Source organism: Equus caballus, chromosome 25 (assembly GCF_041296265.1).
Source record: "Equus caballus isolate H_3958 breed thoroughbred chromosome 25, TB-T2T, whole genome shotgun sequence".
NCBI classification, from domain to species: domain Eukaryota; kingdom Metazoa; phylum Chordata; class Mammalia; order Perissodactyla; family Equidae; genus Equus; species Equus caballus.
The window spans coordinates 32669150-32691759 of record NC_091708.1 but is presented as its reverse complement, the minus strand read 5'-3'; the positions used below and the strand labels follow the sequence as shown (position 1 = coordinate 32691759).

The following is a 22610-nucleotide window of genomic DNA, read 5'->3' as shown; positions in this document are numbered from 1 at the left end:
GAGGTTCCACTCGTCTGATCCTATTTTCACCGGGGTTTCGGGTGAAGTGTGCCTGTTAGCCTGTCTCCCCAACGGAGGAAGGTGGTACCTTCCGCTCCTGACGGGTCTCTAGGCCCCCTGTCCTGCCTGACACAGCGCCTGGCCCACAGCAGGTGCCTGGGGAGGGCGTAGGTCTCGGTTCAGTGAGGGCCTCAGTTTCCCCATCTCTGAAATGGGAACGGCAGCACAGACCTCGCAGGGCCCAGGCCAGGCACCTTCGGGCAGCAGAGGCAATGCTGAGCTCTCCATCCTCGCTGCTGCAGCCCTCGCCCATCGCGGGGCTTCCAGCCCGGTCCCCACCCGAGCCGGGGTGCGGCGCCGGCGCCCCATTGTTCAAGAGGGCGGGGAAACTTCAGAGAGAGGACTCCCCGCCCCGGGTCGCTCTCGCCGCCCAATGGAGCAGAGGACTTGGCCCGGCCTCTGCCGCGCGGGGTGCGTCCTTTGTCTGTTCTGCGGCGCCCGATGCCCGAGGCCCGCGCCCCGATCCTCCGGCAGACAAAGCCGGGGCTTCTGCGAGCCGGACCGGCAGGAGAGGGGATAGCGCCACCCTCCTCCAGCCTTAGCACCGCCTCCTCCCCTCGGCGCCCTCTGATTGGTCCGTGGGGCTACAAAGAGGCCGGGAAGTGGGTGGGTCACGTGGGCTAGCGTGGCCTCCTATTGGCCGTCCGAGGCTGCCAATCGGGGAGGGCGGGCTGTCCGCGCACGGCCCGGTCGCTCCCTCCGCGCTGGGGCCCGCCCGCGGGGCCGGCCGCCTGTCAGAGGGAGGTGGGGATGGTGCGCCCGGTGGTGGCGGCGGCTGTGGCGGCTTCCCTGGTCCGAGGGCAGGGAGGAGAAGGTGACTGACCGACCGACTGCCTGAATGAATGAATGGCGGAGCCGAGCGCGCCATGAGGAGCCTGCCGAGCCTGGGCGGCCTCGCCCTGTTGTGCTGCGCCGCCGCCGCCGCCGCCGCCGCCTCAGCAGCCTCGGCCGGGAATGTCACCGGTGGCGGCGGGGCCGCGGGGCAGGTGGACGCGTCGCCGGGCCCGGGGCTGGGGGGCGAGCCCAGTCACTCTTTCTCTAAGGCGACGGCTCCCACGACGCCGGCCCAGAGGACCGGACCCCCGCGCGCCACCGTCCATCGAGCCCTGGCTGCATCCTCTTCAGCCCCGTCCCCGGAGACCACCCCTCCTCGGGCCACGGCCGGACCCGCGCCGACCACCCTCTGGACGACCGCTGGCCCGGCGCCGACCACCCCTCCGGCGGTGGAACGCCTTCCGACTACCCCTCGGGCGCCGACCAGACCCGCGCCGACCACCCTCTCAACGACCACTGGCCCGGCGGCGACCACCCCGGTAGCGACCACCGATCTGGCGCCCAGCCCTCCGCTGACTCCGACCCGCCTTCCCCCCGGCCGCCGCGGCAGCGTCCCGCCCACCCCACCTGTCACCGAGGCCCCCTCCCCGCCTCCCCCAGGTGAGTCCCGGCGCCGCCTCGCCCGCAGGACCCTCCCCAGCGGCTGCGCATCCTTTCCCCGGCCCCCGGCCCTAGGGTCGGGCTCCTGGCTGGAAGGGATCATTTCTTGCCCCAAAGGCTACCCAGATTTCGACTCCCGAGGGGAGGTCCAAGCTCCGGCTAGGCTGCCCTCGCGCCCCCCACGCATCTGGGAAGTCCTTTGTCCCCCCCTGAGCTGGGCTTCCTCGGGAGGGGGCGGCTGCCGTGCGGAAGGCATCTCCCCTCCCTGCCAGACAGCGCTTTCTGGCCTTTGTCGGAGCCCCGGAATGGGCGCAAACTTTTGGGTTCGGTTCGCTCGCCCTGCCTCTCCGTCTGGGTTATTTGGGGAAGTTTGAGAGCCAGCACAATACCTCCTCCGATGGGTCCAAAGCTGAGTACAAGGGATTCCTCCCAAAGCTCCAATTTCCTTGTTCATTTCTCCTTGTATATATAAATATCAGATGTGCGTGTGACAGGTGGAAGAGAGATTGAGAGGATTTTGTGTACAGGCAGTAGTACAGATCATTTAAGGCAAAAAAGAAAAGGCAAGACGTTGTAATCCATGTTTTGCCTGCAAATCAGTGGATTCAGTAGGTCATTTGGGACAGGTGTGTATCTAGGTTGAGCACGTTTATAAATTAGGTTAAATCCCCTCCTTGGACCATTTTTTTTTTTCCTTCCTCAATTACAAGGTCAATGTGTTTGGACAAATGCACAATTTAAGCAGGGATGTCTGTTTTTTTTTCTCCCTTAAGCTAGAACGCTCAATTTTGCTAATACTGATAAATGCCACTTTCTGTTTGAGTCCACATAGAAAACAAGGCTGGTCTTTCCTGCTGATTGACGTCTTCAAGCCAAGTTAGAGGCAACTCCTGTTCTTTCCCCGTTTCCATCTAGAGTGGGCCTGAGCTAAACAAATAAAACCTACCTCATCAAGACGGTAGACAAGAGTTTCTGAATTCCTTTGCTTTAAGTGGGGGTGGAGATTTGTTCAAACCATTTATCTGGCTGTACTTACGTTAACGGATCTCTGACCTAATTCTTAGGTTCAGTGATTTCCTATGGAGGCAGGTATGGACTTTGGAGTATAATTGAATTTGTAGAGTGTTATCCCACGTGATGATGAGTCTTAATACAGTCTTGAATCTTGGGTTGGAGCCTGGCGTTGACATAAGTAGGAATGCAGATTATTCACCCATAAAGAGCTAAGTTTGTATCTCTTCCAGCTTCAAGGAGTGTATTAACGAGCTGAATTTTGACTGTAAACTTTTTTGACCTTTGTATAGAGAGATTGACTTCTTATTGAGAGACAGGAAGCCTAGTGGTTGAGAGTGTAGACTCAGGAGTCCCTTCTTAGGTTTGAATCCTAGCTCTGCCCCTTATTAACTGTGCAATCTTGGGCAGGTCACTTAACCTCTCTTCAACTGTGAAATGAAGATGATAATAGCACTTGCCTCATAGGGTTGCTATGAAGATTAAATAAGCTAATACATGTATAGTGTTTAGAACAGTTCCTGGTGCAGAGTAAGCACCATGTATGTGTTAGTTATCCTTATGACTAGGCTTTTTGTGTGGGATAGAAAGCATCTGAGAAGCCTAGTAGGGACTTGTGCTGATTTCTGTTTTTTTTAGGAAACTATAATAGAAGAAGGATGAATTAGATTTTCCGAGTTTGAAGCACGTGGTAGCATTTAAGTAGCAAGATCACTTATTTTGAATGGTTAGTATATGATAAATGTCTGGGTAATTGATGTTATGTTACTTTTGTTATTTTTGTGTTGTTATTTTTAAATCACTAAGGTAACCTTTACTTGTAAAAAAAAAAAATACAAACAACCAGAAGTCTACAAAGGAAAAAGTGAAAGTCACTCTTTTACTGCCCGCTAGTTCCAGCCAGTCCCTAGAGGTTACTGCTGTTAACAGTCTGATCTTTTTTCAGACGTTTTTCTGGGCATATATGCACATACACACAAGGTTGAAAGAAATCGTTTTTGAAAACTCAATGAAATCGTTCTATACATATTGTTTTACAACTTGCTGTATTCACTTAACTATGTCTCATGGACTTTTTTTTTTCATGTCAGTACCAAAGGTCTACCGTATTCTTTAACAGTTGCATTTTCCATTGGAAGAATATTTCATAATTTATTTAACCGGTCCCTATTTATGGACAGTTAGATTGCTTCCGGGCTTCAGTTTAAAAAGCACACAGAAGAATGGGTTCTTGTTCAGTCCATCATGTATAGATTATATTCTCTAATACTTTGGCTGGAGTGTCGCAGAATCCAAATTTTAAGTGCAGTAAAGCTGGATTGATTACTATTTGCCATTTGAACTGTTTGAGGCTTTAAGTAACTTCCATGGACTAACATACACCTATGTCTATGATGATCTCTGGGTGACAGAAGATTTAGAAGGATCTCCAACTTCGGTAACTCTCCTGTGTTTTAAATTTTCTATAATTTGGACTTTTCTGTGAATTCACTATAGATTGCCCATGTCTAGTTCTCAGCAGCCGAACTGACTTTGTGGGCCTATTGAGAGGCAATTTTAGCTTTATATGATATAATCAAGTACAGCCTTTTTATCTGAGCATGGGTTCTAGTCTGCTTCGAAAAGTAAACACATCTCTTTGACGAAAGGAAGAATTCCAACCGAATTGGAGAGACCTAATTTGGCTTGCAAAGTTGGATTCCCTGGCATTGGGGAAGATGGTTGTACAGGATGTTTTATTGTAATGTTCCTGTAAGGACTGAGTGCCATTGATAATATATTATGTGATTGGACGGGTCTTCTAGCTGCTCTTTGAATTAATAAAAATTTCTTTCATGGAGGTCTAGCTGAGAGCCCTTGCCTGCCCCTCAATTAGGACCCTCTTTTGTTTACAGGGACACTGATCTGCAAACTGAAACTAATTGCCCAGCAAGCAGGCGCTTTCCTCCCACAGACCTGGCAAACATTTGGCTGATTGGTTGGCTGGGTAGGACATTTTAAGAAGGGTGAAGGGAGAGGCTGTGATGCTAGAGGATAATAGGTATCAGCAGTAAGAGACTGAGGTGATGACAAATGTTCAATTTTTAAAATTGTGGACCTTTAAGGCTAGATAGGTAACATGGCTCTACGTTTTAAGAAATGCTTCCACAGACTTAGCTGAAGTATTTCTCCCTGTGGTTAACACCATTTCTGGTTCTGCTCTTTGTGGCCCTGCAGAACACGTCTGCTCTCTCTGTGCTGTGACAGTTCTTTAGGGATCTGGAGACAGTGATCATATTCCCTCTCCAGCTCCCTCAACTGTTCTTTATGTGACATGGTTTCAGATTCCCTCACTATCCTGGTCACGACTCTTCTGGACTTGTTCAGTCTTTCCATGTCTCTCCCAAAGTGTGGAGCACAGAGCTGCATGTGACACACTAGATGAGCTTTAACTAGCTCGTAGTAGGGAGGGCAGTTACCTCATTCTTTCTGGATGCCAGTTAGTTCCTAATCACAGAGCTCTTTTGGCAGCCACATTATGTTGTTGACTCATTGCGTCCATTAAGATAACCAAGTCTTCCCCCTGGCCCCAAAATATGCTAGATGAGTCTTCCTTCATTCTGGACTTGGAAATTCTTGTTATATTCTAAAGTATAAGCTGAGACATTTGCTAAACATGTAATATTTATTCTGCTAGATTCAAGTTGTCCTTTGAGATCCCAAGCCTGTCAGTGTACCCCACCCAGTTTATTCACATTCACCTTCAGGGTGTTCCTATAGACAGAGTCGAAAGACAAGTTAGGACAGGTTGGTCTTACCTCATGGGGAGAGTAAATTTATGGATGTTGAAACAGTTTGGAAGGGAAGGAATAAGAGTTTAGATTAGTTCTCAAGGGTCTCTTCCAGCTCTAAAGTTCGACAATGATGATGATGATCTGGTGTGCATGATTCAGGGCGCATTAATGCCCCCCAAAGAGCTTTAATCGTTTATTTGTGATCTAAGTTAAGAGAATAGGCTTTGTTTAAGCAAGCCCTAGGATTTAGAGTTTGAAAACTCTGACTACTATGACTTGTAAATAAAATATTATGAATGAATTTGATTTGAAAGGAACATTCTGGGAATGCAGGACCCTCCTAATGGTACTGGGAAATATGTTCTTCATCCTGAAATTCTCTACTGCTGGGTTCAGAGTCTTATTTGTTTGTAGTTATTTAAGAAGATACCATTCATTTTCAGGAAATAGAGGTTGTTCAGGCTCCGAAGGTAACGTAGGTTCACAATCTTTTATGCAAAACCTATGGGGCTGGATGTATTTCAGAATTTAGAATTTTTCAGATTTTAGGAGGTTAATAAATACACTCCAGTGAAGTCTGGGCCAGCATCCTGTAATCAAACACATGCAAATATCTGCATCAAAATGCATGTACAGGGGCCTGCTCCTGTGGTGCTGTGGTTAAGTTCACACATTCCACTTTGGCGGCCCGAGGTTTGCAGGTTCGGATCCTGGGTGTGGACCTACACACTGCTTGTCAAGCCATGCTGTGGCAGGCATCCCACATATAAAATAGAGGAAGATGGGCACGGATGTTAGCTCAGGGCCAGTCGTCCTCAGCAAAAAGAGGAGGATTGGCAGCAGATGTTAGCACGGGGCTAATCTTCCTCCAAAAAAAAAAAAAAAAGCATGTACATATATTCACACTGAGTAAGATAAAGACTATAAATAGCCTTGCATTTGTTCAGGTCAGGTTTTGCCGCCAAATGAGTTAGAGAAAAAATTTTGGTTTTTGCATCTTCTGGTATTTAGCATCAAGACTGAAGGACTGTGGACCACTGTAATAGTAATTGCAAACACATATAGTACTTACTGTGTTCCAAGCACTGTTCTAAGTGCCTTACATATATTAATTTATTTAATCCTCACACAGGTGTAATCAAGTTAGGTGCTATTATTATCCTCATTTTATAGATAAGGAAACTGAAGCTCAGAGAAGCCTAGCTATGGCAGAGCCTGGATTCAAACCCAGTCCTTCTCATTTCAGAATTTTATTATTGGCTTTTAAAGAAATAGTTATGGAGAAGAGAAGAAAAGGAAACCATTTTGCTAAAAATGTTGGTCCTTGGATACTGATCTGAAAAAATTTCTGCTGTCCTTTGACATTTACTCCCTTCAGTCCATTGTGCACTGTTCTTTCACCTCCTCAAATGCTCTGTTTTGCAACTGTGATTTTAAATTATAGCTCTAATTCCTCCTTTGATTAGGTTCTCATATAGTCTGTGATAGAGAAATTTATCCACTCTTTTTACAGCCTGGCCCAGGGACTTCTCATATTCATTGTATCTTATTCCTGCCCTAAGTGCCTAGCTTTCAGTAGAAATTGCTTAGTCTGATTAGTTTATGGAACAGCATAGTTAAACTCCAGAACGTTAAAGTCTGCTGAATTATGTCCTAGGAAGCCTTGTGACTGGTTGAAAATTTACACATTGAAATAATCTGACTAGGTCTTTTTATCTTGATTTTTTTTAAAGACCCATAAAATTAAAATGTGCATTACTTTTTATCTCAGCATTTCTAAGCATGTATATATTAACTTCCAGACGTCCTGGCACCTTATAAAAAGAATGGAAGAAAAGTATCACAGTGCTGTTTTTCCTGACGGGTAAATTATGGGTAGAGAGATTACTGCTTTGGGGCACTTAATAGATCAGAAGAGAATAGAAATAAAAATCTTGTTTAGCTGAAAGACAGCATTAGATGATATTTTTAGTTAGAAATGCTTTAATTCATGCTTTTTTGCCTTGATCTTGATTTTTGTTTGTTTTCTTTACATGTGATATAAAAGTGTACTAATGTTGAGGTTATGTTACAGGTACCTCTTCTGTGGTCGCTTAGTCTTTTTCAAGTATGCATTTTGGTTTATCTGTTTTTCACTAGGAACAACTACCCTAACTGCACTGGCAACTTTGAAGGGAGATTTTTAAAAATTGTGGTGAAAAAGATAAAGATTATGTCTGGATACATATGTGTTTGGATCACATATGTAAAGGTTTACTCAAAATAATTATCTTTTTAGATGTATCTAAGTACATGTGATAAATTTGTGTCAAAAAAATTCCTCTGGTAATGCTGCTCTTGCACAGATAATTATTACTGTCAGAAGAAATCTTTCTCCATTAAAGAAAAATCTTTCCTCTGTCCTTCTTGCTCATTTTTTCACTTTCAACTCCTCTATATGTTCCTCGCTCGTGTCTCTTATTCTTAGCCCCATCCCTTCTTTCATGTTCTTTAAGGCACCAAATTATCCTCTCTATTTAACAATTTACCACTTTGTCCTCCTTCAGTGCCTCCTCAAAGCCCAATTCTTCCAAGAAGTCTTTCTGGAGGAACAAAAGGTCCTTGAAGATGTCCTGGTAACAGGGCGCACAGGGTTGAACACTTTGCACTCAGAACAAAACCTGTCTTTCTCTGCAACTTTGACTTTTTTCCTATGAATTTGTTCTTAGTCTATTTAATTTAGACCGGTAAGCCCACTTGATAAGAAAATGTCAGAATTTATACAATATTCAGGGCATGTTATTAATTCTTTCTTTTTGAAAAAAATGAGAGAGATTTTCTTTTTGCTCTGGCGTCTTCTTTATTGCCCAGCTTTTTCCTTTTTTTCTTCTCCTAAGGAACAATACAGAAAAAACTGTCACAACGGAAGTTATCTGCCTCCTAAAAAATCAAGTACTTTGAATAAGTAGCAAACTTCTTTTTCTATTTATGAATAATATGAGCTGTTTTTTTAGGTAGGTGGATTTGGGCTGCATACCAATATAAAATGTTTAATTTGGTCGAGAAACAAATGTCAGATCTTTTGAATGACAATTTCCCTTGTAGAAATTTAATTAAAGTTAATAGTGAACAGAGTGCTTCTAATAATTAACAAGTGTGCCGTGCGTTATGGTTTCAAGGTGCTCTTAGAATCTCCAAGACTTTCACGTCCATATTGTGTTGATTTCTGCATATTAGATGAGTGAATAAAGGCTTATTTAGCTTCTGTCCTCTGCTGGAACTTTTATAGGTGAATTTTGACAAAATCTTTACAGGTTTTCAGTAGGTTCACATTTGATATTTTATATTTCAAACTGTTGTCTTCTAAGTTTATTTTATTGAATGTAAACCTTTGACTGGCTTGGCTGCCCATCTTTACAGGCTGGAAAATAGTATTTGGAGAAGAGGGTTGCTTACTTTATGTTTTTTTCTAGGTGCCAAATGGGGCTGAATGTTATTGAAAGAGCCCAGTAGTAATTGAAAGTAAATGGTGATGGAGATAACAAGATGAACTACAGAACTTGATTGGGAGGGTTCATGTAGATTTCATTTCTTCAGATTGAAATATTAAGTACTTCTTTCCTAGTGTAAGAATCTGGAATTATCTAAACCTACCATGTCAGTTGTATTGCCTCAAATCAGTGTGTTAGTAGCAAAGAGATGTGGTACTCTCCCACCTCTCATTTCCAATCTGATATTTAACACTTTGGCAGGAAAAGTAATTAATGTTAATTGAGTACATATAATATGTCTACTTTCTTACCAGGATTTTTTTTTACACGCAAAATCATGTTATTTAATTCTTAAACAATGTAGTAGTTAAATATTATTATCCTTGCGTTATGGATGGCAAATACTGAGATTCAGAAATGTAAAGTAGCTTGCTCTTACCTATCAGGGGTTTTTTCCCCTGCTTTTTCTCCCCAAATCCCGCCAGTACATAGTTGTATATTATTTAGTTATGGGTCCTTCTAGTTGTGGCATGTGGGACGCCGCCTCAGCATGGCCTGACGAGCAGTGCCATGTCCGCCCCCAGGATCCAAACCAGAGAAACCCTGGGCTGCCAAAGTGGAGTGCGCGAACTTAACTACTCAGCCACGGGGCCGGCCCCAAACCTGTCAGGTTTTTATATAGTCCATGGGGGCAGAGACTTCTGTTTGTTTGTTCACAATTGTATCCCCAGTTCCAGCCCCAAGTAGAGTCTCAGTAAATGTTTGATGATTGAATGAGTGAGGAAGAAGGGATGGTTCGTAGCTACACTAGACATGCGATGTATGCTCAAGAAACTAATCTAATCTCGTGACCTTTTTCCTTAGTTTAACAATGAACTCTTACCTTCTTTCCCCCTTTACTCATAGGAATAGCATGAGAACCTACTTAGGGTAAGTGGTGTTCTTTGCGATCCAGCAAATTACATTAATTATTCTTTTTTTTTGTTGCATAACTTTATCCGTTCTGTTTTTCTTAGTTAAAGGAAGAACAGCAATAGACAAATGAACATCTGATGACTTTTGTAGAAAGAGTACTAAGTTGGAAAAGCTGAGCACTTGTCTGTGAGACATAGGACCTTAAGTTCTTTCTCAGCTCTTTTACCAGTTCTGTAATCTTAGGCAAATAATTTTATCTGTAAAATCAGAGAGTTAGACCAGATTTGTGGGTTTTCAAACTGTATTATTTGGGGATCTAGGGTCCCTCAGATGTGTTTAGGGCCCAGAATGGGGTCTATGGAGGTCAAGTCGGTCTACTTCTGGGCCCTCCACCCCCAACCCTCATCCCCATATGAGGATGGGGATCCATCCTCCCACCCACACTGTACTCAGCTCCACTCTCATCTGGTTTATATATCGGGTTTGTTCTTTAAGTAAAGATTTTTGAAATAGGAATTCTTCTACTCTAAAATTCTGTGATAAAGAAATTATGGTAATCTCTATTATGCAGCCATTAAAACGCTTATATTGCATTTAGTAGCAATATACAGAGGAGGAGAGAAATCTACCAAAATGTTAAATGACTAAAGCTAAGTAATGGGATTATGGGTCATTTTAGTTACCTTCTCTGTGTTTTTCTGAATTTTCCAATGAATATATCCAATTTTAATTTTACAGTCATAAAAATAAGTGAATAAAATGAGAAAATGAATAAAAAGTTGTGATAAGCTTGGTAAGCCTTTACTTGTATGAGATCAAATCAGGTGATATTACCTAGGGCCACTTAACTATAATTTCTGCTCTGACTCAGCCATTTTGATCGGCATCAAAGATATTTGCTTAGTCTCAGTGAGTTGTGGTTCTGAAGGAAGGAGATTGCTGAAGACAATACCCAAGAAAGGAAACTGTTCCTGAGGCCTGACAAATCTTAAACATAGGGTAAGGATGACATGTCTAAGATTTGGTACCTTTAGGGAAGGTTTAACTGAAATCTTAGAAGAGACTGAAAACAGAGCTGGTTCTTTATCCATTTCAGTCTGTCTAGGGAATTTAAAGCATGCACTTAAAAATTAATTAAAGTAGCTTATTGAAGTATATCTTATTTAAATTGTGCAAAATTTGAATTCATGGCATCAGTCACAGCCTTTACTGATAGAAGATCTTTGATTCTTTCTTTCTTTAAAGACATAGGACTCCCAAAAGTTTGGTTTCAGTCTGTCCATATGTTTAGCAATTAGACAGATGTGATTGCTTTTATACGGGTAATATAACAGCTGTTCTATCTGCTGTCCTTGCCAGGGAGACAGCTAAGAGCTGAGGGAAAGGGAAATTTATTCAATTGGAAAAGGGAATGTATTCTCACTAGTCCCAGGGAAAATGATAAGGAGTAGGAATGTTTTCAACCTGGCTGGAGAATGTTAACCTTTACTTAGTAAATTTTAGACTCTTTAGATAACTGATTTCAGGAACTTTTGTTTCAGTCTTGCATGCTTCCTAGAAACTGGCTTATTACAGGGATCTTATTAGATCTTTATTTATTTTTAAATATCTAGTGCTTTTACTTAATATATGTGAGGAAAAGGAAGAGGTTAGCATTGTTAACTGTACAGAGAACATCATATTCTCTAGGTCCTTTGAATTTTGGAAATGGTCTTTAAAGGTGAAATTCCTTAAATATTCTAGAGAAAGTTTAGATGTTGCCGCCTCAGAAGGAAATTGGATGAACTGAGTAGCTTTTAGTTTCTCTTCAGTCCTGTCTATCATTTATAGGGATGTAATGGTAGTTTGGGAAGGGTTAACGGAAATGATAGGGGATAAGAGGAGATGCTTGGTATTCCAATATATTTATTCTGTTTTATTTATTTATTGAGGCTTGATTAGAGTAAGGCATTGGGCTTTTTCTGCCATAGACTTCTCATTTGCCTTCATATTCTTTATAATCCTACAGTGTGTTTTGATTTATCCTTTCTATATGAACTGCATTAACAATATAGCCCCACCATCCATTGATGTTGTCTGGGTTAATGAATAGTTATAAAGTGTACCAAAAACACAAAGCAATCTAGCTGTTGGGTATTATTATACTGAATTGTTGGTACGTAGCCTGCAAACCTATCCTGTTCAACTGGTTTTAGTTTTTAAGTTAGTTTGTTGCTTCAACTTGTCCACAAAGGCAGAGCCGAATGGTCCAGCTAATCAGTGGAGTAGCAGTCAGAAGAACTAAATTCTAGTCTTTCTATTCACTTTTTTGAGTTCTTGAGCACTTTTTTTTTTAATGGCTCTGTGACTTAGTTTCTCTAACTATAAAATGAAGCTTGTTGCTTCCAGTCTCCCAAGGTTTTTAAGAAGTAACACACATAAATTATGGTGGGCTTTTCTCAAACACAAAGGCTTTATAGAATTCCAACTCTTTTTTGATATTCTTTCCTAATTACATGGTTTATATTAGCTTACAATGTAATGTGAACAAGATAGCTTTTGATTAAACACAGGAAAGACATAAACACATGCATTTACATGTGACTTCTTTATGCAAAATATATTTTTATGCTATTTTGTAGTTAACATTTGTATAATTTATAGACAATTATAGTATTTTCCAAAGTTTTGGGATCCTTCAGTGTTATTTTTCTTCCTATACTACCTTGAGAAAATAAAATAATCTTTATCTTATATTAAACTCATAATAAGTTATGCTTTCGATGTTTAATCAAAGGATCTTTAATATTATTTTTGATTGATCTGTTTAGAAGAGATTCTACTTAATCTTTATAAAATCTTTATAATCTTTATAAAAATAATGTTTGTTCATTTTAGAAAATATAAAGAAGTGTAAAGCCAAAAAATGAACCCAGAGATAATGAAGTTAATATTTTAATGGTAACTACTGAATTTTTTTACATCAGTATTTCTTTTATCCCCCTCCCTACCATTGAGATAATTCTGTATGGATGTATTGCTTTGCAACTGCCCTTTAATGTAATATATTTCAAATATTTTAACATTGTGAAATTGGACACTTTTCAAATGCAGTTGAAAGTAGTACTATTGGCTCTATTACTGTGTGTAATTTAAATGATCAAACTCTGAGTGCTGACTATGTTCAAGTTACTGTATTAATTACCTCCTAATAGTTACAGAAAAGACTATACCGTAAAGCTTTTTATGACTGAGTTTAATATTTTATTACTGCATATATTGCTCCATTTCCCATAGCAATAGATGAGATCACTTATTTGTTATGAAAACAGAGGTGTGAGTTGGATTTAGCACTCTTCTGAAATCAAGTGTATGACAGAACAAGATGGGAAAAAATTCATCACATTTAAATTATGTGTCATATCACCAAAAAAGAACATAAATCGATTTTGAAGAGAGATCTCAGACTCTGTACGATGCTTTACTTGAGACTTGCTGCTCCTTGGCAGAAGCAAACCAGCTGACTATTCTGCTTGTGGGTTCCAGTACAAGAGTGATTTTTCTTGGGTTCAAATGGCCCCTGAAAGCCCAGGGCAGTCTGGAACCAAGCCAGGCATTTAGTATTTTCAATTTGGTGACGAAAGAAGTCAAGGTGCCCATCTGCCCAGCTCATACATTGCCAAAAAAGGCCTAGGTGCTGTGCTAAAGAATATGCCAAAGAGTGGCTCTGGCCTTCAGGAAACTGATGTCTATCTTACACAGTGATCTCTATTCTCTGAATTTTGTGACGAAAAGGCTGTAACTTTTAAATCAAAGCAATAGTGAACCATAGTGTTATTGAGAGAGGGTTAAATTAATTAATACATGTAAAACACTTAATTCAGAAGTGCTTATAATCAGCACATAGTATAAACACTCAAAATTAACATCATTATTATTAATAGTTTTTATTACCTATTCTCAATGTTTGAAAAAGAGCAGAGAGAACTTTGTCAATTCCAGATTAATAAATTTACCAGCTTACTTGGCACAGTCTGTAGAATGGCAATGCATTGGTAATCAGGAAGACTTGCACATTGTCACATTCAACCTTTTCTAACAGGTAGTTCTAAGGTATGGGGTGTGACCAATATGCTTGATGCAAAAGGCTACCTCCTATCCCATCACAGTGGCTCAGTTCAAGCCAGAATTATCCTATGCCATGTTGCCAGATGCAAGAGTAATGGTACTGCTCAGAACTGGACTAAATGGAAGCTGTTTTCAAAAAGCAAATGCAAAGATAAGACTCTAGGGGATCCGTGAAACAGCCGTTGTCTAGTTCTGGCAGATGTATACTCCTCTGGGATCTTTTATAGCTATCAAACCCTAGCCATAAATGACCATGTAAAATGAAAATAAGACTGGGCCTATAGAAAGACATGACCACTCCTTTTTATATTGGTTGCACATTGATATTTTTAAAAGCATGCCAAATATAACATGCACATGCACAGTTCAAGTCACATAATCTCCCTGGGCTGCTTTACCATCGTCTGTAACATGAGTATAATAGTACCAACCTAATAGGGTTCTTGAATGTTGACCTAGAATTCAAACCTAGCTCTGCCTGACTTAAAAAGTCTGTGCTGTTTTTTTTCTTTTAACTAAACTGTGCTGCATTGCCAAAGCAGATGGGAATAGCAGAAAATGAAATAAAGCATTCAGTGGTTACAGAGCACATTTTGGGTTCTGTTTTTGTTGCCTTCCCCAGCTTCCCCCAGCAAGCTCATACATTGTCCTTCTCAGAACTCATTCTGAATTACACAGTGACTCAGGTTTGATTTCAATAGTTACTGTGAAAATCAAAATTAGATCAAAGAGTATTTCTCGGAGGTAGATATGGTCGTGGATTGGAGGTGGGCAAAGGAGGTAATGGTGGAAATTAGAGGACAGTAAACAGGTAGACAATCATGATAAATGCAAAGCAGAACTGAACAGTAACTATGAGATTGTCTACTCAGCCAGAGGATTGGTGCTAACAGAGACAATGTGATGCTTATTAGTATTTGGCAAGAAATGCCATCCACTGCAAAACGGTAGTATTGATTGTTCTTGACTTCACAATAAAACCTTTCATCTTTCACTTAATATGGACTCTAGATCAAGATGCTGAGACAAAACAATATGTTGTAAAAAGTAGCAGGTGATGTTTGATTATATAAAAGTCATAGAAGAATCTCCGACTTGCAAATGTGATTCATAGTTCTCCCCGTCACCTGAGGATGCATTCCCCATCCCCACTTTATAAACTTCCCTCCTCGCTCAAAGGTTACTTGTCTCTCAGATCAAACAAAGGGGAAACTATTATTTCAAGTATAAACCCAGCCCCTTCTGATCCAGTTGTAAACCATATTGACCAATAATATGCACAATTTTGGAGGATTTGTATATATTAGAAAGAATTAGCTCCGGTTTGTATCACATCAGGACTCAACAATATATATTATTACATCCTGCAAGTGTACAAGTACTGTGGTTAGTTCAAACTATACAACTATGGCTGAGGAGAATACACATGCAATGCACAACCTGGTCAATTCATTCTCCTAGTTAATAATTTAATATATTTATACTTCAATATAATTCTCCTATTTAATCATCGTGATTCCAGCCCATAATGCTCAAGTTTCTTAATATGACTTAAAACGCCTCATAATCTGTCTCTGTAATCATTTTTTAGGCCCTGTCTCCTTGTGCTTTAATCTCGAGCAGAATCAACTTCCTTATATTCCCCTCCCCCCAAACACCATGCTTATTATTATTATTATTATTAATAAAGCAATCATCTGTGGAGGTCTTATTCTGTGTCAGATACTGAGAATTTTCAATGAATTATCATGACCTTGTTTAATTTTCAGAAGAACCTAAGAAGAAATATGTATTATTATCCCCACTTTACTAAGCAGGAATTGAGGCTTTGAGATTTTAAATACACTGAATAAGGTCACATAGCTAGTAAAATGTAGAACCTTGATTCAAATTCAGATCTGTCTAGCCTCAGAGCCTCCTCTCTTAATCACTAAGCTAACTGGCCTCTGGTTACTTTGTTTATGCTGTTCCCTTTGCCTGGAACACCCTTCTCTTCAGTTTTAAAAAAGGTCTTAATTGTAAGCAACAGAAACCAATGCTTGTTGATTTAATCAGAAATGGAATCTATTAAAAGGATATTGAAGAGTTTGCAGAATCCCCAGGGGAACCAAATTCAGGACATGGAGCTAGAGATAATGCCCAGTCGTGTCACAGAGAGGTCCTCTGAATATGCCACTGACACCACCACTAAGCATTAGATGCTATAGTTTGCACCACCAACACTGCTAACACTGAGTACTGGATGCCATGCAAGTACTGCTGCCACTTGTCATACTGTGGCCATCGCCCTCTCTGCTCCCAGAGAAAGAGCCTCATGCTCAGTCCCTTGAATCATTAGTTTCTAATTTCAAGCCAGGTGAGCGTGTATGTGACTGTTGGAGCCTAAATCACTTGCCCGTGCTGGCGTTATGAACTTTTGTGGTGGGATAGAAAGGCTTAAAAGATGGGGAATTTCCCCAAATAGGAAGGAATTCTGAAATAGTACAAAATTATACTGAGACTAGGCAGCCAAAAAGAATGACAGACGTCTACCGCATCCCTTCCTTTCACCTGACAGACTTATTTGCCTTGAAAAATATCATCCATGCAGCATCCAAAACTATTGTACTTTATACATTCTAATATTACTGTACATATTTTTTGATTACTTGCTTTTTAAGGATTCTTGTTTTAAGTATTACTTGTTTAAGTAACTGAATCCCCTCGAGGAGTTCTTAAGTAGCTTATAGGTTATGTCTCATTGATATTTATACTCTCTAACCTCTACCTAGGATTGTATTCAGTATATAGTAAGCATTCAATAAATAGTTGAACTGAATTGAGGCATAAACTCTCCCTGCCTACCACCGCTAGAATATGAGTTCCACAAGGGCAGCTGTTTTTGGTTTTGTCTCTCGCTCCTTTTTTAACCACTGTATCCCTAGCTCCTAGATTAATTCCTAGCATGTGATAGGATCTCAGTAAATATTTATTGAATAAATGAATACTTCTAAATAGTAAATTATTTGTCTCTGAGAATGACACGGTCAGGAAGACCTTTGGTTTTGAACAGCAGATTCAAAGCTCTCTATCATACTTTCCAACTAGAACACGTACAATATGAGGCCAGAAACTGCCTTGTTCATCTCCAGTTACCTCTTCTCCCTATCCAGAAGCATAACCAGAAAAGGGCAATTTGGAATTCTTTCCCAGACTTGCCACCATGGTTGCTAGCCACAAAAATGCCCTAAAGTATCATACCTGCTTGACATGAGACCTTTTTTTGGTCCCCTTTTGTATAACTACCTATATCTTGAGATTGCATCTATTCTGGGAAGAAAAGGCTGTTTTGTCACTGTTTTAAAAAGTGTAATAACCTAGGGCAGCAGTATTTCACTTTGAAGAAATGAGGGCATGAAGGCCCATAATTGTGAAATGATTTGTAGAAAGGCAGTGGACTAGCAGACATGTACTGTAGCTCAGAGTTCTGTAGCTTTTAGAGGTTAGCTTTTTGGAGGGAACACAAGCACAATTATGTTCAGCTGAAAGAGAACTTTTGTTCAAGCTAACTAAGGAATTATTATTATTAGTGATGGCTTCATCTCTGGAGCCAAACTGCCTAGATGTGAATCATTTTCTCTACCACTTACTGGCTGTGTGACCTTGGGCTGTGCCTCAATCTCCTCATCTGTAAAATGGGCGTAATAATAGCATCTACCTCACAGGATTATTATAAGGATTAAATGACAACATATGTGAAGTACCTAGAATGCCTAGCATAAGTAGGCCTTCTGAATGTTAGCTGTTCTTTTTATTATTGTATTTTGGATACCTGTTTACTTTTACTACTTCGAATCCTCTTAATTCTTCACTACCCCTAATCCTTTCAGTTCTGAACTAGTAGTGTTACCGTGTTTTACGGGGAACCTGAGTCTGAGATCAGGTTAAGTGGTTTGCCCAATAGTTACATAGCTAGGAAGTACTAGTTGGTTGGGATTCAAACCCAACTCTTCTTATTTTTGATGCTCTTTCTATCATGGCAAAATTACATGCTAAGCGTAGATTGAGTTTACCGTGCTTTGTTATATCCTTCTAACCACCATTGTTAGTTTTAATGCATCTTTTTTCCCCTACCGCCTTCACTTACTTTTCTGATTTGTAGTCACTGTTTTTCTATCTGTACCGTAGATCTGTTGGTTTTCCTCTTGATTCTTTGGATTTGTGGTAGGAAGTATGCACTTTATCTGAAAGACCAAAGCATATCTTCACATACTACTATGCCTGTCCATTTTAATTTCATTTTCATTTTTTTATTAGCTTAATTGATCTGTACAGTGGATTGGTTTCCAGAAGAGAAGGCTTAGATATCTGTTATGATCAGATAAGTAATTTTATACATTAGCTAGGATGGCATTTAAGTGCAAATAGCAAATATCCAAAAACTAAGGCCCATTTCACCCAGTGTAAAAGATGAAACACAAGTTGTCAGAAGTGGAGACAATGTCAAAGATGATATTGGGAGGCTGGCCCAGTGGCGCAGTGGTCAAGTTCGCATGCTCCACTTTGGCAGCCCAGGGTTCGCGGGTTTGGATCTTGGGCATGAACCTACACACCACTCATCAAGCCATGCTGTGGTGGTGACCCACATACAAAATCGAGGAAGATTGGCACAGATATTAGCTCAGGGCCAATCTTCCTCAACAACAACAACAAAATATGTATATATTGGGTTGCTACAAAAATCTCACAACATAATAAAGTACTTTTGTGTGTATTAATCATTGTTTAACTTATGCATAAAACTTCTGTTGAGAAATTCCAAATGACTCCAGACACTTGTTGCAAAAAAAAAAATGTTAAACTTACTGTTTTAGAGAATTATTTCTCTTAGCATATGATTTTTCTTGTTAACAGACCTTTTAAAAATTTACCAAAAAGTAAGGATTTCTCTTTGCTGTATTTCTTTTAGTTGATAATCTCATATAATAGATCATTCATTTAGAAATGCACTTAAAATCAGTGATTAAGTAGTCTTCAGGACTAAAGCAACAAGTGTCAGGAAGCTATTACTTTCTGTTTCCTTATTGCTTAACCAATCTGCAATGGTATTTTCCTCTTGTTTTCTTTCTTTCCTTTTCTTCATTTTTTTTTAACCAGATAAGATTTCAGATCCTCTTTCCACCTGATTTTTTTTGTCTCCCCATGCTCAAACTGGCCTTCAACTATGTTTCACTAAGATAGTTCAGCTTAAGACTTTACATTCATTTTTATGTAGGGGAAAAGGGTATGCTTTTGTCAGTAAGTTTACATTGGACTTTCCATGTTAACAAAATAACATTCTTTTATTCATTTATCAGATCTTTGTTAATTACCTGCTATGTACCTAGTGCTGGGCTAAATAAATGCTGGAGAGACATGGTTTCTGTCCTTGAGAACACAGCGGAAGAAACAGAAAATCAGACTACAGACTAAGTTCCGTCGTAGTGGTATGCACATACTACAAAAGCAAAGAGGGGCTTCCCCCCCAGACTTCTGGGGGATCTGAAGGATGATGTCAGAGAAGGCTTCCTGGAGGAAGTTTTCTCTAAGCTGAATCTTGAGGTGGGGGGTGGAGAACACCCTAGGAGAAGAGAGCAGCATGTGTGGAGGTAAGAAAGCACATGCACGGCCTGTTAGGGAACTGAACTCCTAGTGGCTCAAGTAGGGAGGCGAGAATATGTGAGTGTGGAACAGGGGGTGAGATTTGAGGCTAGAATGACTGGCAGTTGTTCAGTCAGGAAGTGCTTTGTATGTCGTGCTCAGAAATTTATTCTAAAAGCAACAAAGAAGTCTAAGCCCCGAAGTGACATAGTAAAGTTTGTGTTTTAGGATTAGTCTGGAAACTGCAGTGTACTCCTAAAAGAGTAGATGATCCCCAGCAAAAGAAATTAGAGGCCACTGACTGTCTCTCTAAATCTTTTTCAGCATTAATTTTGGATTAAAAGGTTTACATGGTAAGACAATGTAATAGTAGGAGGGGATCATGAATTAGTTTTATATCTTCTCTTATTAAGCAAATATTTGAAACCTATTTTGTTTGTTGGTATAACACACAGACTTAGACAACTAAAATTAGAGACTTGACAAATGAAGCCAGCAATTGGTGCTGGACCTCTTAATGGATCTGGTGTTAGACTGAACAAACCCAGGTGCCTCCTGTGTGCCAGGCACCCTGCTGGGAGCTGACGGTAGAGTGGTGAATGACAGGGACATTTACCATCTGACGGAGGGACAGACTTTATGCAAATGCTTTAGGATTCTTGTGTGTTAGATTCCTTTACATACATTTTCACTTTCCATCCTTACCTTAAATCTTCAAAGTATGGATGAGAAAACTGAGGATGAGACAGTTATTTTTTTCCCTAGCTTTATCGAGATATAATTTACATATAGCATTATGTAAGTTTAAGATAGTACAATGTGATGATTTGACACACATATATATTGCAAAGTGTTTATCACAGTAAGGTTAGTTAAATCTTTTGCCTCACATAATTACCATTTTGTTGTTGTTGTTATGGTGAGAATATTAAAGCTCTACTAAAAGAGGTAAATATCACTTATTTAGTCAAGGCCATGTAATAATGAATGGTAAATAGCTACAATTCAATAGTTAATCTACCTAACTCCTGATTTTTTTCCATTTTTTTTTCCCTCACCATATATACTGCTTCCCCTGACAAGGCAATTCATATGTATTTTCACGCTTGAAGTAGTTTTCTTCTCCTCTTTTCTTAATTCTTTCCAACACTACCCAAACCAGTATTGTTAGGCCTCGAAGGATCCAATCATTGGTGATTAAAAGTGCAGGCTCTGGGGCTGGCCTGGTGGCCCAGCAGTTAAGTGCACACGTTCCGCTTCTCCGTGGCCCGGGGTTTGCCAGTTCGGATCCAGGGTGTGGACATGGCTCCGCTTGGCAAAAGCCATGCTGTGGTAGGCGTCCCATGCATAAAGTAGAGGAAGATGGGCATGGATGTTAGCTCAGGGCCAGTCTTCCTCAGCAAAAAGAGGAGGATTGGCAGTAGTTAGCTCAGGGCTAATCTTCCTCAAAAAAAAAAAAAAAGCGCAGGCTCTCAAGTCATATTGTCTGGATTCAAATCCCAGCTCCATCACTTACCTCTCTGAGCCTGTCAGCCTACTTCGTAGAGTCACGAGCACTGTCATGAGATAGTGTTGCTAAAGCACTTAAAACAGGGAAAGCGCAGGGAAAGAATTCAATAAATGTTAGTTATTAAAATTGTTTTTGGAATAGCAACTCATCTATTTTCCAAACATTCAGGAAATTTTGTTAAAATGCATTTAAACCAACCTACCTTATTCAAATTAATCTTAGTGAAGAGCTTTTGCCTACCATGTGTATTTGAAATCTGACCTCTTATTCAGGAGATCAGTAAATGACTTTGCTATCACAAACAAAAACCCAAGAAAATATGCCTGTGAAAGTAGCATAAAGACACTTAAAAACTTTTTTTATTATGGAAAATTTTGAAAATATACAAAAGTTAACAGAATAGTGTGATGACCTCTTTCATACCATCACCCACCTGGACCGCCATCTGGATCAATCCTGCCTTATCCATACCTCCATCCATCTACCTTTCTCCTGTATTATTTTGAAATAAATCCCAGATATCATATCGTTTCATCTATGAATATTTCAGAATGTATTTCTAAAATACAAGGCTTCTCCTATTTTTCTTGAGTAGCCACAATACTATCATACCTAAATAAACAGACAAAAATTGAACAATTTCTTAATATCATCAAATATAGAGTAAGCAAAATGCTTTCTTTATGATTAGTGAGGAAATTTTTTTTAAATTTTAGCTAAATCTAAAGATTTTATTGATAATTTTTTGTGAGAAGTAATGAAAGTTGTTGTTTCTGACATTGCTAAATACTTCATATAGCCCAAATGAGGATGAAAACGAGCAATATAAGGACTCCTTGAATTGTTCGGGTAGAATTGAGTACAGAGTATTATCTAATTTTTACGTGTGAGTAAACTGACTCAAAGAAATGACTTGGCAATAGTCATATAAACTGCAAACGACGTGTGCTGAATTTGTCCTTTGAACTATGCTTATTCCATAAATATTTATTGAGTTCAAGAAATTTAGTATTTATGTTTCTTTTTAAATGTCTATAGCCCACATTGTTTTTATAACAAGGACATTCTTCTCTTTGATTACCTAATTTCTTCTATCTTTTGATGTCTTAGAATTTTAAAGTACTTTCCCCCTCCTCTGTCCTATCCTAATTTTTAGTTGGAATGACTTGAGGGCTAATACAGGGGAAATTTTGGTCTCCAGCAGAGGGTCAGTTGCAACTAGGAAAACAACTCAAGCAAATGGTCTATTGATAGTGGAACTTTTCATTATGAAAAGTTCTTTTCAAATTCCAGGATATTGGTTGCTTGGTCACTAAGAGTCTGTACTCCCATTCACTAGCACCCTGGGTGTCTGAGCAGACCTGATTAGGAATGTACTGCTCATTTTGACTGAGAAAAATGGACAGAGAAGCTGCTTCAAACATTGTATCACCCAAGACATCCCACATCTGATATATAGTTATACAAATCATTAGTCTTTTAGAATATACCCTACCATACAAATAATTTTCATTTTGAGTGGAGCCGTTTTTGACTATAGCCACATATCTTTTAATATGCACTCACAGGCTGACTTCTAGAGAACACTGATGAAAGCTCATTGCTTTCCTCTTCTCTGTGGGTGAGTAAAGTTGTTTTAATGTGTCGGGTCTGCTGCTGTCAACACGATACCCCAATGACTTACCTTCTCTATTCCCATTCTTTAATTTT

At 40.0% G+C, this 22610-nt stretch overlaps 1 protein-coding gene across 1 annotated transcript in view; it reads left to right on the top strand.

The window, feature by feature from the left end:
- The first annotated feature begins 695 nt into the window (after positions 1 to 695).
- Positions 696 to 22610, top strand: part of MEGF9 (multiple EGF like domains 9) — an 81940-nt gene continuing 60025 nt past the window's right edge. Inside the window, exon 1 of the mRNA XM_005605745.4 lies at positions 696 to 1494. Within this exon, the coding sequence (XP_005605802.3) occupies positions 903 to 1494 (592 nt within the window). The 5' untranslated portion in view covers positions 696 to 902. The remainder of the gene's footprint in view (positions 1495 to 22610) is intronic.